The sequence below is a fragment of the Phyllostomus hastatus genome, unplaced genomic scaffold (assembly GCF_019186645.2).
Source record: "Phyllostomus hastatus isolate PE091 unplaced genomic scaffold, TTU_PhHast_1.1 phas_contig_150, whole genome shotgun sequence".
NCBI classification, from domain to species: domain Eukaryota; kingdom Metazoa; phylum Chordata; class Mammalia; order Chiroptera; family Phyllostomidae; genus Phyllostomus; species Phyllostomus hastatus.
In genome coordinates this window covers 27,094,547-27,110,556 of record NW_025333611.1, presented here as the reverse complement: position 1 = coordinate 27,110,556, position 16,010 = coordinate 27,094,547, and the positions used below count along the sequence as shown (strand labels likewise).

Sequence of the window (16,010 nt, the reverse complement as noted above, 5' to 3'; positions counted from 1 at the left end):
CGATTATAAATGCTTAATAAACATTTGATAAGTGTTAACATTCCTATAGTGAATTAAAAAATAATTTTCAAGTGATGCCGAAATGTTAATATTCTCTTTACACTCTAGTACCCTTGTCAAAAATGAAATTATTAAGGACCACTCTTTTACTTTTCCTCTAAATTCGAAACAACTTCCAGTAACTCAAAGCTCTATTACAGAATGTAAAATGCTCAAGAGTACATTTTCTCTCCTTGTCTTTGTCCAATGATTTGAAAGTTCAAAAGTATTGTTAAGTAAAATTCAAATTATATTTTGCAAACCCCTATTCCTAGCCTCTTAGCTTTTACTAATATATATGTGAGGCCTGCCAAGACCTAAGTGAGTTATTAGTGCCAGGTTATTGGGTATATAATGTCATATTTTCCTTCCTAGCACTGTGTATACATCATTTATCTTTATTAACCATAATATCATTTACTTTTTACAATTTAACCTTATTTGACTGTATTTGTAGTCTTTTATGAAAAACATTCATCTTTTCAATTTCCCATCAATATTAGGCAGTTTATCCTTTATAAAGTGAAAAGTGAGTGAATATTGTATTTTTATCCTTAATTAAAATGGAAGTGAGCTTAACTGAGTTGTATTTGTCTGTGGTTTGTACCCAAATAGGTGAGCTGCTGTGTCACTTGTCTTTGATGATGACGGGTTGGTTTGAAGCATGTGGGGAACACTTGCTGTTTCGTATTCTCATGTCTTCACGCTCTCCTTGGAGCAGTGTTCTTCCTCAGGGGATACTGCTCTGTCTGACACTCTCACCCCACCTCACATGGCTTTGGGGGAGGCAGTCGTGGTTTCCGATAACCCTATCTCTATTATCTCAGAAGATGCATGCTTGGACAGGCCCTTATCCAAAGCTGATAGGTCAAAACCCTTCCCTGGAAAGTACACATTTGACCTCATTGACGTTAGTGCCTTCTTCATGTTTGTTGAAATACATTGCCTGAATTCTGAGCTTTTATTGACTTCTGATAAAACAAGTGGCCATTTCCTCTCAACTTTACTGGGCCATACACACAATGAATTTATGAAGAAAAATTCTCAAAAGCTATGTAGCCCAGAGACTGCCACAACATCACATTTTTTTTTCAGATGTTACAGACACATTTTAATTTGGGAGTAAAAACTGGATTTAAAAATTCAACACTTCTAACACAATAGAACAAATTAGTATTTTTGTAAGAGAATGCTTCTCAAGAGCAGGAATTTTTGCGTTTACCGTTTTATCTCCAGAAGCTACAAAATTTTCTGCACAGAGAAATGCTTATTGAATGACCCAATGAATTTGTCTCCAGCTGAATTTTGTATACTGAACGTGTACCTTTATAAAGAAGATGAGTGTAGATAAATAGGCATCACTGTGCTCTCACAGCTCTTGTTAGCTACCTGAACAAGACTGCATAATAGGTGAGGAGGAAAGGAGTTTATAACATTCTCCGACCCAAAAAGGCATTCGAAGCATTTTAGCTATTAAATTGTGCTTGGAAATGAAAACTACCTGAAGTTGTAAAACAGAACGCTTGGTGGAGCTGCAGGATAAGAGAGTAAAAGCTGCCTCCGGGATTCCGAGACTACAGAAAGCGGAGCAGTCTCCGGCAGCTGGCAAAGGAAACATTTTACACCACTGGGGATAATACGGTTCAAAGAGGCAGCCATCGCCACCCTCATGCCAGTCTATGTTAAGAAATAACTCAAGATTATCGACCTAAAATAGCAGAGTTCGCTACAAAGCAATGATTTTGTGCTTTAGTACTGGAACTTTTGGACCTGGAGGAAGGATGGAGATGCCGCTACTCAAAGCGCCCCGGAAAAGGCAAGTGACCGCCATTATTATTCTATTACTGTTGTGGGAGGCGGGCGGTGCGACCCTGAAATACTCTGTTCTAGAAGAGAGGGACAGCGGCTCTTTTGTGGCCAACCTAGCAAAGGATCTGGGGCTAGGCTTAGGAGAGCTGGCCGCGCGCGGCGCCCGGATTCTTTCCAAAGGGAACAAACAGCATTTGCAGCTCGAGCAGAAGAGTGGGAATTTGCTCCTAAAAGAAAAATTGGACCGGGAAGAGCTGTGTGGTGACACGGATCCGTGTATACTGCATTTCCAGGTGTTACTGAAAAACCCACTGCAGTTTATTCAAGGTGAACTGCAACTCCGAGATGTAAATGACCATGCCCCAGAATTCTTGGAACAGGAAATCCCCCTGAAAATCCCGGAAAGTAGTCATCCAGGGACTGCATTTCCTTTGAAAATAGCTCAGGATTTAGACGTGGGCAGCAACACAGTTCAGAACTACACAATTAGCACCAATGCCCACTTCCACCTTATCACTCGCAATCACAGCGATGGCAGAAAATACCCTGAGCTGGTGCTGGACAAAGCGCTGGACCGTGAGGAGCAGCCAGAGCTCAGGTTAACCCTCACGGCGCTGGATGGGGGGTCACCACCCAGGGCTGGGACTTCCCGTGTCCTCATTGTAGTCCTGGACATAAATGACAATGCCCCTGAATTTGATCAGCCGCTCTATGAGGTGCAGGTCTCAGAGAACAGCCCCATAGGCTCTCTTGTTGTCACTGTCTCCGCTAGGGATTTAGATGCTGGGACCCACGGAGAGCTCTCCTACTCATTTTTCCAATCCTCAAATCAAGTCATTCAGGTGTTTGAAATAAATTCAGTCACGGGAGAAATTCGATTAAAAAGAATGTTGGACTTTGAGGAAATTCAGTCTTACAGTATGGAAATTGAGGCCTCAGATGGAGGGGGGCTTTCAGGAAAATGCACGGTGGCCATAGAAGTGATGGATGTAAATGACAACGCCCCGGAACTGACCACCTCATTACTCACCAGTGAGATCCCAGAAAACACCCCTGATACTGTGGTAGCCGTTTTCGAAATTTCAGATCCAGACTCGGGAGACAATGGCAAAATGATGTGTTTCATCCAAGACCATCTCCCCTTCCTTCTGAAACTTACCTTAGAAAACTTCTACACCTTGGTAACAGAAGGAGCTCTGGATAGAGAGCACCAGGCCGAGTACAACATCACCATCACCGTCACAGACATGGGGACTCCCAGAATGAAAACCCAGCACAACATAACTGTGCTGGTCTCCGACGTCAACGACAACGCCCCGGCCTTCACCCAAACCTCCTACAGCCTCTTCATCCCAGAGAACAACAGCCCCGCCCTGCACATGGGCAGCCTCAGCGCCACAGACAGAGACGCAGGCGCCAACGCCCAGGTCACCTACTCGCTGCTGCAGCCCCAGGACCCCAGCCTGCCCCTGGACTCGCTGGTGTCCATCAACGCCGACAACGGACACCTGTTCGCCCTGAGGGCGCTGGATTTCGAGGCCCTGCAGGCATTCGAGTTCCTGGTGGGCGCCACAGACCACGGGTCCCCGGCACTGAGCAGCCAGGCGCTGGTGCGCGTGCAGGTGCTGGACGCCAATGACAACGCGCCCTTCGTGCTGTACCCGCTGCAGAACGGCTCTGCGCCCTGCACCGAGCTGGTGCCCAGGGCGGCCGAGCCTGGCTACCTGGTGAGCAAGGTGGTGGCGGTGGACAGCGACTCGGGCCAGAACGCCTGGCTGTCTTACCAGCTGCTCAAGGCCACAGAGCCCGGGCTGTTCAGCGTGTGGGCGCACAATGGCGAGGTGCGCACTGCGCGGCTGCTGAGCGAGCGCGACGCGGCCAAGCACAGGCTGCTGCTGCTGGTCAAGGACAATGGCGAGCCGCCTCTGTCAGCCAGCGTCACGCTGCACGTGCTGCTGGTGGATGGCTTCTCGCAGCCCTACCTGCCTCTGCCCGAAGTGGCGGCCGCCGCGGCCCAGACTGACCCGCTCACGGTCTACCTGGTCATCGCTTTGGCGTCGGTGTCGTCGCTCTTCCTGTTCTCGGTGCTGGCGTTCATCGCAGTGCGGCTGTGCAGAAGGAGCAGGGCTGGCCTGGTGGGTGGCTGCTCGGTGCCTGAGAGCCACTTTCCGGGCCACCTGGTGGACGTCAGCGGTACTGGGACCTTGTCCCAGAGCTACCAGTACGAGATATGCCTGACCAGAGGCTCCGGGTCAAAAGAGTTCAAATTCTTGAATCCAGTTGTCCCCTACCTCCCTCCCCAGGGCACTAGAGAGGAAATGGAGGAAAGTGCCAGCTTCCGGAATCACTTGGTATTCAACTAGAAATCTCATCAGGATGCAGTCTTGTTTTGTAACATCTCTAATTTTTCCCAGATACAGAGTTTGGGAGCATCATGGACAAAAATCCCGCCTTCAAGGATAGCCTGGATTTCCCTTTTCAATTTCAGCGGCCTGGGCATGGGGACCCTGCCTCTGCACTACCAGTTTGAGGTGTATCTGAAAGGATGCTTAGGGATCAGCGAGTTCAAGTTCCTCAAACCAAGGGTCCCAACTTTATGGGTGGAGGGGTTCGTAGGGTAACCAAGGAAAACTCTAAAAATTAATTTGAATTCAATTGGAAATTTTCTCTTAACAAGACAGGACAAATGACAATATTCATTAATGTATTATTTCTTAACCCCTTTTCATTCACAGAAATAGCTTACATGGCCACACACTCATAATTATTGCCATATTTATAGTTATGCCAATCGATTGGAGTATTTCACATTCTAAGTTTCTAGGTGTTTTATTGTGGTTTTGTTCCCTCATATTTTGCATGTTCATATAATAGCAGAGCAATCATGTTTCTCCAGCTTTGAAAGTAAGATATTTGGAAGTTTCAGATTCTTGATATTTGAGCTTGTTTATTGATATCTTGTTATGATTAAGAGTGCTTGTTATGATTAAGTAGTGCTTTATAATTACCATCAGCATGAGTCCATTGTAAATGATGGCTTTCAGTTTTAAAAATAATTTTCATTTATGCAAAAATTTTGTTGCCTCGTAAATTACTGCATTCCTGTAGTTGTTTTAAAAATACTTTCATGCCCTGGCTGGTGTGGCTCAATGGACTGAGTGCCCACCTATGAACCAAAAGGTTTCTGTTCAATTCCAGGGCGAATGTTTGGGTTGCAGGCCAGGTGCCTGGCTGGGAGTGTGTGAGAGGCATACAATTGATGTATCTTTCACACATCAATGTTTCTCTTTTTCTTCCTCTCTTCCCCTCTCTTTAAAAATAAATAAAATCTTTAAAAAAACACTGTTATATTTCCTCAGGAGAACTAATATTTCAGCTGGATGTATTATAAGTTGAGTATTTTCTTTCAAAATTGATAGCATTTAATTACACCACCTGCTATAATTTTAAAGGATACAATGCCTGCTAATAGAAAAAAAAAGAAAAACATTGATAGACTTATGATTTTTTCATAAGTGGTTTTGAGTATATAAATGATGACTCTTATTCTATTAATATATATTCATATGGTTGAAACATATTCAACAAGAAAAAGAAAGCAAATTAGCTTCATTATTCTAGCACTCAGAAATAGTTATCATTAATATTAAGTCAACATTATTTTAAAAATATTTATATGACTTCATATAAGAATAAGTTAATACATGGAAATAATGTTGTAAAATGGACCTATAATAAATAACTAGTTTCATAATTAAGACTATCAGATTTTACTTGAATATAATGACAAAATAATATGAGACTATAGAACTTGTTTAAGCTTAAATAAATAATCCCTACAAGGTTAAAAACAAAATTATTGTATTAACAGAACCTAACTGCCTTACACTTTCTTTTTACACTTTCACCCTCTTCTCACTTCACTTTACACTTTTTGTTACACACAGTTACTTTATTGTGTTTATAACATTTACAATGCACATTAAAAGGATAAATCCCATACTTGTTTAGATACTTTATACTTTAAAAATTTGTCATACCCCTGGCTGGCGTAGCTCAGTGGATTGAGCACGGGCTGGGAACCAAAGTGTCCCAGGTTCCATTCCCAGCCAGGGTACATTCCTGGGTTTCAGGCCATAACCCCCAGCAACCGCACATTGATGTTTCTCTCTCTCTCTCTCTCTCTCTCTCTCTCTCTCTCTCTCTCTCTCTTTCTCTCTCTCTTCTCTCTCTCTCTCCATCCCTTCCCTCCCTAAAAAATAAATAAATAAAATCTTTTTTAAAAAAGATAGTATCCTATTTAAAAAAAAATTTGTCATACAATGCTACAAATCTTTCAATTTTATTCAAGTCTGTATAGAGGTAATAACTTTTTCATGATATTTACTTATATATTTTTAAATAATATGCTTATAAATGCTTTTTTGCAAATTTTAATTTTAGATATGGTCCACTTATTTATTTTCTTAAGTGGCATTCACATGAACACACACACACACATTTCCTCTACCCCATCCTCTCTCAAAACAATGTCATTAAAAATTCTGTTTTGATAGTTTATAGAATTATGACTATATAAATATCGCTTATCCCTGAATCTCATGATGTACTGAAATTTTATTTTTCTTTACCTCAAGTAAATAACTGCCTCATTTCACTTTACTTTTCTTACTTACATATTTTTAATATATCCTCATACTTTCTAAGTCTAAACTCCTCATTGTACTATTAAACTCATCAAGAAATCTCTCAATTCCATTATTTTTTTCTTGGATTCATCCCAGAACTATTCGGACTCCTGCTCAATTGTATACTATTTGATCTGTAGATCAATTGCATAGCTGGCAGTTTGGAACTTGCTTTAGCCAGCATTCTGGGAATTTCTTTTGTCTTTCTCCTAAGTTTGATTTCATTTTATAAAATCAAATTTTTATTTTCTTTGATATGGAATTTTAAGTTAGGAATTACTTGCTGCTAGTATTTTGTTTTTTAAGATTTTACTTATTTATTTTTAGAGAGGGAAGGGAGAAAGAAAGAGAAGGAGAGAAGCATCAACATGTGGTTGCCTACTGTGCGTCCCCCACTGGGGACCTGGCCTGCAATGTGTCCTGACTGGGAATCAAACTGGTGACCCTTTGGTTCGCAGGCTGGCACTCAATCCACTGAACCACACCAGCCAGGGTTATTCTCTGCTAGTATTTTGAAGGCATTTGTTGACTTGTCTCCCTGATGTTTATTTATTCTTCTCCCACTCTTTTTGTCTTTATAGGGCCACTTATTTTATATCTTTGCTCGCTATTGCTTAGATGATGTTTCAGGAGGGAATTGAGATAAACTGGTATGCTCAGACTGGAATGAAATGCATTCTTTACTGTCATTTTATCCCAGCTTCCCCAGACCTCAACCACGTATATATTTTTCAACCTTTTGTTTGTTGAATTTCATTAGTTATAGTGCTTTAAAGATGAATCTATATGTGCTGTATTGAATTCTCATATACTTGACAAGTACAGTTTAGCTGGGTATAAAATTCTTCAGTCAAATTTCTTTTCTTTAGAGATTTGTTGACATAAAATATTACATTAGTTCTTCCATCATGATTATATTCTTCTATAAGTTGGCTAAATTTCATCCTTAAGTAGTTTTTTTACAATAAGCACTCATGAGTGCTAAAGGCATATTTTATTAATTCTTTTCTCTTTGCTGCATTATCTTTGTATTGAGCAACATCTTGGCTAGATATAAAATTATTGAGCCACAATATCTTTCCTTCAGCACCTGGTAAATATTTCCATTGTGTTCTAGTATTGAAGGTTGATGAGAGTAAGTCTGAAGCCTATTTTCCTTACCTGTAGGTGACTTATTTTCTATTTTTGAACTTCATTATATTTTTCAGGTTATGTCTTGATTTTGATAACTTTGTTTCATTTTTTTTCCTGGAATCCAGTGTACCATTTCAATCTGTTCTATGCAGATATTTTCAAGTATGTCATTTATTATTTATATCTAGTAAATATAACTGATTTTTAAATCTGTCTGATACCTCCAATATGTGAAGTTTGTGTGGGTCAGTTTCTTCTGCATTGTTTCTGAACCTTATTCATGCTGTCTTTGTTTCTTTGTGTGGCTTACATGTTTGACTGCCCTTACATTTTTATTTGTAGTGTGTCCTCAGAGCAAATGTTATATGTTCCATGTTTCAAAAACAGATTTTCATTAGTTCCGGCCAGCATTCCAGAAACACTATCAGTAGGGGACCAAAACAAACCAAGTTCATGGCTTGAGATTCCTTGCAATTCAATTTATGAATAGTCAAAATACAAACACACATGAGGACCAATCAGTAGGTACAATTTCCCAGGTATCGTTTCTTTAATTTTCTTCTGCTCTACTTCACACCAGAGATTTTTCTATATAATTCCCTGGAGTTAGAGGGAGGGGTCAGGTTTAGATTTGTTGGTGTTATACTGTGTTTATACTGTGGATATATTCCTGTAGGGTCCCTTAAAATTGGAAGGGTCTTTCTACAATATGCCACACTTTTGGTTGGCCCTGAGTTTTGACTTGTATTTCTTTAATCCCATAGAGCTTCTAGTCAAAGCCCAAGGGAAAATATTTTCAAATGCTCTGAGGGCATAAAAAATTTTCTTGTCCCAACATACTGTTTACCCTGTATTACCAACTTTTATCAAAATTAGGCTATTTTCATTGTTTTCTACTATGTTTTTAGCTCTTGATCTTTTTAAAGTTATTTTTTAAAGTCTTGTACAGACTTTAAAAATTTTTTATTGTTGTCCACAAAAAGGTCATCTGAATTATTTATACCATCAGGTTCAGAAATGAGAAGCTCTGCCTAAAGTACTTTTAATGAGGATTAAATTTTGCTATTGTTTCAGTGATATATTTGACTATTTTTTCTTTGAATTTATTTAACCCAATGTTCCACTCATTGGGTACTCTGCCCAGACAAATCAATGATCTTCTTTCTCCACTAAACTATGATCTTTTTACAGAGAGGGCTTTTTTTCTATTGCATCTAGAAAAAATATGCATTGAAGTAAATACAGATGGATGAGTGTTGAGTAAATTAATGAATGAATTTTAGTCTGTTATTTTATCATCTTTGCCTGACTTCTAAGGCTCACTGCAGGCATCTCATTGGTGATCCCTAATTTACATCCAGAATAGTCATTCAAAGGAGTCTGTAAAATCAAGTTTTAATATTTCCAGACCTGGAATTTTTAAAAGTTCATAAAAGGAAATAGAAATAGATGACAGACACTAAAGGCAAGAGGCCGGTGTGACTCAGTGGATTGAGTGCAAGTCTGCAAACCAAAGGGTTGCCTGTTCGATTCCCAGTCAGGGCACATGCCTGGGTTGTGGGCCGGGTCCCGAGTAGGGGGCACTCAAGAAGCAACCACACATTGATGTTTCTTCCCTTTCTCCCCCCCTTCCCTTCTCTAAAAATAATAAACAAATACACTACAAGGAAGCATTATTGATTGGTTCAAAAGATCTTGTTTCAGCAAAATGAATTCACTACTTTATTGCTTTGGGGACTAAACTTTCTTTAAAAATTCTTTTGGCTACAAAACATACACCAATATGAAGAAATAAAATCATATGTTCTGCTAATAACCAATTAAATCAGATAATTTATTTGACCCTAACCATTTCTAAAGGGCAATGGGAGCTACAGCTGAAGTCTGAGTGGATATGATATACACTACTAATTTTACTCAAATGTATGTCTCCTCCTTTTATTCATTACTAATGGACCTCCACTTTTTTAGCTACCCATGTGGATATGTGGGCTATAGATTGTATTTCACAACCCACTGTTGTGGCTGGAAGTGGTCTTGTAACTAAGTTTCAGAGAGAGACATATAAGCACTACTGCCATGGGATACTTCATGAAAGCAGTCTTTAAAAAGGAAGGCACAGCCTTTTCTTTCTCTCATTAGTCTGAATGGAAATGTAGTTGCTGGGTATTAGACAGCTGTCTGGACTATGAGGTGAAGGCCGAGTCCTGAAGATGGCAGAGCAACCACATGGAATGAGACGGGGTCCCAGATAACATGGAGTGCATTGCAGCCGCAAGCCATCTTTTATAAGAGAAAAGTAAAATTCTATTTTGTGTAAGCCACTGCTGTTATGGGTTTGTGTATAGTTTCTGGCTGAAATTATATATAACATATACATTTATATAGATATTAAATATATATATTTATATATATGCGTGTTATATATATATATGTATATATATAAATTACATAGAAGGTAATTCTAGCCAATATAGTAAACTTTTAATAAGGTGACATTTAAACTAAGAACCAAAGATTGAATAGAAAAAATTGTGAGGCTTACATGTCTGTCTTAGAAATTAAGGTTTATTGAGAACAAGCAAAGCAAACAACTAAAGATTTAAGGAAAAAGTTACCTGTTAATACCATCAGGTAAGAAAAGAAGTGGTTACATCTAAGAAATAAGTACAGAAAGCGGGCTTTTGGAAAGTATGAATGTAATAAATGAGAATCTCTATAGAAGGGTTTGAAGATAGGGTTAAGAAAATACCCCAGATACTGTAAAAATAATAAAAAATGGCAAACAAGAGAAAAAAAGAAAAATAGAAAAATTAAAGTCTGTATCAGAGGTCCAACATCTGAATTGTAGTACTTATAAAAAAAAAGAGCAAGAAAAAATTCAGTGAAGCAATTCATGCAAAATTTCTAAGAGATGGAGGAAATTAGTCTCCTAGTGGAAGGGCTTTACAAATTGCTCCATACAATGGATGAAAATAAGTGCAAACCAAGACATCAGTGTTAACTTTAAAATGCTTGGGACAATGACAACATATTAAACAAGGAATAAAAATACAGCTGACATATAGAAGATATAAAATAAGATTTATTTTAGACTTCTTAACAAACACATTGGTTTATGGAGCTCATTGACAAAATATTTTAAAATACTGAAAAAAATATTTCCAACCTAAAACCCTATAATCAGTCAAACTCCCAGTTAAGTTTGAGGGTAAAATTTAAAAATTTTTATACACTCAGGATCACAATATAATTTAACTCTCATATACCTTTATTTGGAAACTACATGAAGATATCAAAATGAGAGCGTAATCTAAGAGAGAAGAAGTCTGAAGAAATAGAAAAAAGAAGATCCAAGACATAGTAGAGGTGAAGTGAACCTCCAGATGATGTGGAAGGATGGCCCCAGGAGAATCACGGCTGTACCACGGCTGTGTCCCAGGTACAGGCAAGGCGAGTCTGGAACTGTACCAGTCGGGCACTTTGAAGGATATCATCATCCAGTCCCCTGATATATATCAATTGGATGAAACTGTTGAATGATGTGATCTATTAAAGCCACAGAGTAAACAAAAAAGAAGAAATAAAACCCTAGAAAAAGAAGATCCAACCAGAATGAAAGGCAAATAAAATTCTAAAAATGACAACAAAGGAAAGTTCCAGAGTGATAGCTGTGCAACAGATTTAAATACCACCTGCCTAATTTAAGGAGAAATTGATACCTCAGGAGACATTGGAATGACCATGTGGAAAATTGTACTGAGAGACAATAGGAAGTATGGGAAGAATAAGTGATATATCTAAAGAAAACCAAGTAAATTAAAAAGCAAAGCAATTATTAACCACGAAAAAAGTGAGAAAAATATAATTAGTACACAACAATGTTCTCAATGATAGTGACAGTGAAAGAAGGTATTGAGATCCTTGGAAGTGTACAAGAACTAAAACTGAATTTAACATAATAAAGAGTCAACTAATAAAGTCTAAAATGAATTAATCAAAATAGGGTAGAATACAGATTAATGACAGAAGACATAACCAAAATAGTTTAAAATGGCTGCCTATTGGAAAAGAAACTAGGATACTGAGGAGGGAATGAGCAGAAAATTATTGCATTTCATTATAAGCCTCTTAGTATTATTTGATTTTGAACCAAAGTTATATATTATTTTTAAATGTGTTATTTTTATAAACAGATCTTGGAAATCTTTCTAAGAATAAAAAGGAGGTATAATGCTATTACTAATAAGAGTAGAGATATAACTAAAGTTATATAATATAATGAAAACATAATAAATTTGTTAAGTGGGTTTTAAATGAATGGTTTTTTAAAAATAAAATACAAATAACTTTCAAAGAAAACCTGTATAAATTAATAACCAAAGTAAAGTGGAAATCACAGATTCACCATAAGCAAAACCACCAAACCCAACCCATTTAAAAGGCAAGTTGTAAGTAAGCATGAAGAAACAGATGACATAAACATAAAAGTTATGCTGTTGCATAGAAATAGATGAAAATCTTCCCAACCCCTTCTACAAGGCTGGATAGTTTGACACAAAAAACATAGATGTTAAACACACACACATACATGCATAGAGCAACATGGGCCAGAAAAATACTAAAACAAGGTCGACACATCAAATCCATCTTTGCATTAAAGCAATAATGTGTCATAGTTAACTACCATCATATCAAGAACTCAAGAATTAAAAAGCTAAAGAATAAAGGTACTATTTCAACACATCAAAATTACTTTAAAATATGAAAGAATAAAAAAAGAGGAGAAAATTTTCTCGATCTGGACAAGGAGCATCTACTCCAAATCGAGCGCATTTACCCCAAATCAAGATCAAACATCATAGCTAAAATTGAAACACTAGGAGCAGTTCCACAAAGCTAGGAATGATCTAGTTGCTATTGTTAATTTTAAGAGTATTTATTGCATACCCTTGGAAATGCTGGCCATTGAAATGATATGTTAACTATAATTTAAATTATATTGTTACTTAAAGTGGGAACAGAATGTGTTCCAGAAAATATCACAGTTAAAGAGTGAACATCTTGAAACCAGAAGGATCATTTAATTCACAAGAAACTGAAAAAGGCCTTTACTCCGCAGTATGAACTCACTACTGTGAGGCAGTTAACAAACAGAGGTAGCCTTCTTGACGAGGGCTTCGTTTTCTTACACAGTTTTTGCAGTCAGTTTTAAAAGCGGGAGGTTTTCTTAGGTTTTACTCCTGATGGGGATTCGGAGTTTAATTTCATGCCCCTAGATTAAGGAAAACAACGTATTTATTTTTTCTATGAACTCAGATTATAAGAGGGGAAGACGATATAAGCACTCACTAGCATTCCTGTGACTGTTTGAGGAGAAAGATGGAACGGAACCTCAAAGACGGGGGGACAGAAAACCTCGCCAGCTGCTGCTCTTTCAACCCACCGTCTTTCTGTTCTCTTCTTGAAAACGGGAATGACAACCACAAAACGCAAGGTGGCGCTGCTGCCTAAAAAGAGGGGGAAAGACTCTCACAAAGGACGTTGCAGATTCCAGGGTTCAGAGGAAATCTGGCGAGTCAGGAGGTAGAGGAAGGAAACCGTGTAACAGGAGCTGTGGGAGAGTGGGGCTCCCTCTCCACAAGCATTGCAGTTATAAGCTCATTTCTAAGAATTAGATTGCTGCCATCTCGGAAAGCTGCGTGGGGCCGGGCGACAGTGGTTCTGCGAGGCCGATGAAAGGAGGCATGGAGGCCCGAGCGGAGCGCGCGGCGCGGACCAGGCAAGTCCTGCTTCTCTGGGTGTTTCTGGGAGTGTCTGGGGCCGGCGCGGAACCGCTCCGGTATTTTGTGGCCGAGGAAACCGAGAGAGGCACCTTTCTGGCCAACCTAGCAAATGACCTGAGGTTGGGGGCGGGGGAACTGGCTGCTCGGGGATCTAGAATCGTTTCAGACCAGAACACGGGATTTTTACTCCTCAATCCGCTCACTGGTGACTTACTGCTAGGTGAGAAATTGGACCGGGAGGAGCTGTGCGGCCCCACGGAGCCCTGCGTGCTGCCTTTCCAGGTGTTACTGGAAAAGCCTTTTCAGATTTTCCGTGCTGAGTTATGGGTCAGAGACATCAATGATCATTCTCCAGTGTTTCTAGAGAGAGAGATTCTCTTGAAAATATTAGAAAGCACCACCCCAGGGGCAGCATTTCTCCTAGAAAGGGCACAGGATTCGGATGTCGGAACCAACAACTTGAGAAACTACACCATCAGCGCCAATACCTATTTCCATATAAACGTGCACAACCGTGGGGAAGGGAATCTCTACCCCGAGTTGGTACTGGACCGAGTGCTGGACCGCGAGGAGCTGCCTGAGCTCAGTTTAACCCTCACCGCCCTGGACGGCGGCTCTCCGCCGCGGTCCGGGACCGCCCTGGTGCGGATCCTAGTCGTGGACATAAATGACAACGCCCCTGCGTTTGTACAGCCGCTCTACTCGGTGCAGGTGCCGGAGAACAGCCCCGTGGGCTCCCTGGTGGCGGCCGTGACAGCTAGAGATTTGGACGCCGGGAGTAATGGAGAAATCGTTTATTCATTTTTCTATGCCACTGAAAGAATTCTCAAAACGTTTCAAATCAATCCAACATCTGGCAGTCTTCATCTTAAAACCGAACTAAACTATGAGGAAATGCAAAATTACACGTTAACTATTCAGGCCCAGGACGGCGGAGGGCTTTCTGGAAAATGTACCGTGGTGGTTCAGGTGACAGATATAAACGACAACGCGCCGGAACTGCTCCTGTCCTCGCTTATGACCTCGGTCGCTGAAAACTCAGCTGAAACCATCGTAGCTGTTTTTAGGATTAGAGACAAAGATTCAGGTAACAATGCAAAGATGGCGTGCTCCATCCAAGATGATCTCCCCTTCCTCCTGAAGCCATCAGTAGAGAATTTCTACACGCTGGTAACACGGAGACCGCTGGACAGAGAGACTACGCCTGAGTACAACATCACCATTACTGTTACTGATATGGGTTCCCCCAGACTGAAAACCCAGCACAACATAACCCTGCTGGTCTCCGACATCAACGACAACGCCCCAGCCTTCACCCAAACCTCCTACAGCCTCTTCATCCCAGAGAACAACAGCCCCGCCCTGCACATGGGCAGCGTCAGCGCCACAGACAGAGACGCGGGCGCCAACGCCCAGGTCACCTACTCGCTGCTGCAGCCCCAGGACCCCAGCCTGCCCCTGGACTCGCTGGTGTCCATCAACGCCGACAACGGCCACCTGTTCGCCCTGAGGGCGCTAGATTTCGAGGCCCTGCAGGCATTTGAGTTCCTGGTGGGCGCCACAGACCGCGGGTCCCCAGCGCTGAGCAGCCAGGCGCTGGTGCGCGTGCAGGTGCTGGACGCCAATGACAACGCGCCCTTCGTGCTGTACCCGCTGCAGAACGGCTCTGCGCCCTGCACCGAGCTGGTGCCCAGGGCGGCCGAGCCTGGCTACCTGGTGAGCAAGGTGGTGGCGGTGGACAGCGACTCGGGCCAGAACGCCTGGCTGTCTTACCAGCTGCTCAAGGCCACAGAGCCCGGGCTGTTCAGCGTGTGGGCGCACAATGGCGAGGTGCGCACTGCGCGGCTGCTGAGCGAGCGCGACGCGGCCAAGCACAGGCTGCTGCTGCTGGTCAAGGACAATGGCGAGCCGCCGCTGTCAGCCAGTGTCACGCTGCATGTGCTGCTGGTGGACGGCTTCTCTCAGCCCTACCTGCCTCTGCCCGAAGTGGCGGCCGAGGCGGCCCAGGCTGACCTGCTCACGGTCTACCTGGTCATCGCTTTGGCGTCGGTGTCGTCTCTCTTCCTGTTCTCGGTGCTGGTGTTCATCGTGGTGCGTCTGTGCAGGAGGGGCAGGGCTGGCTTGGTGGGTGGCTGCTCGGTGCCTGAGGCCCAGTTTCCGGGCCACCTGGTGGACGTCAGTGGCACCGGGACCCTATCCCAGAGCTACCAGTATGAGGTGTGTCTGAAGGGAGGCTCAGGGACCACAAGCGAGTTCAAGTTCCTGAAGCCAATTATTTCTAATGTGCAGTTCCAGAGCACAGGGAGGGAAGTGGAAGAATATCCTGCATTTCAGAGTGATTTGGGTTTCTGATAAAGAATGAAAAATAAATGTATTGTGTCTGTGAATACACACCTAAGAAATGTACCCTGTGTTGCATGTAGATAAGTGCTTTCCCTAATGGGAAAATACTATTCAAGTATTCTTAGAGTCACAGAATAAATTTACACAGAAATGGATACAGCTTTGGCCCTAAGAAACGTCCACAAAACATGGGATGTATGTGTCTATTTTC

The 16,010-nt window shown here is 41.3% G+C and overlaps 2 protein-coding genes across 2 annotated transcripts; both read left to right on the top strand.

The window, feature by feature from the left end:
- Nucleotides 1-1,686: 1,686 nt before the first annotated feature.
- LOC123808521 (protocadherin beta-17-like) lies at nt 1,687-4,220 on the top strand. The gene has a single exon (XM_045823223.1). It carries the CDS (start codon nt 1,776-1,778, stop codon nt 4,209-4,211), a length of 2,436 nt encoding a protein of 811 aa, XP_045679179.1. The 5' UTR covers nt 1,687-1,775; the 3' UTR covers nt 4,212-4,220.
- Nucleotides 4,221-13,267: 9,047 nt separating this feature from the next.
- Nucleotides 13,268-15,940, top strand: PCDHB7 (protocadherin beta 7). Its single transcript, XM_045829613.1, has one exon. It carries the CDS (start codon nt 13,406-13,408, stop codon nt 15,806-15,808), a length of 2,403 nt encoding a protein of 800 aa, XP_045685569.1. The 5' UTR covers nt 13,268-13,405; the 3' UTR covers nt 15,809-15,940.
- Nucleotides 15,941-16,010: the final 70 nt, after the last annotated feature.

Bases quoted from the DNA above. Each gene is read 5' to 3' on its own strand.
- LOC123808521 (XM_045823223.1), top strand. From the start codon at position 1,776: ATGATTTTGTGCTTTAGTACTGGAACTTTTGGACCTGGAGGAAGGATG.
- PCDHB7 (XM_045829613.1), top strand. From the start codon at position 13,406: ATGAAAGGAGGCATGGAGGCCCGAGCGGAGCGCGCGGCGCGGACCAGG.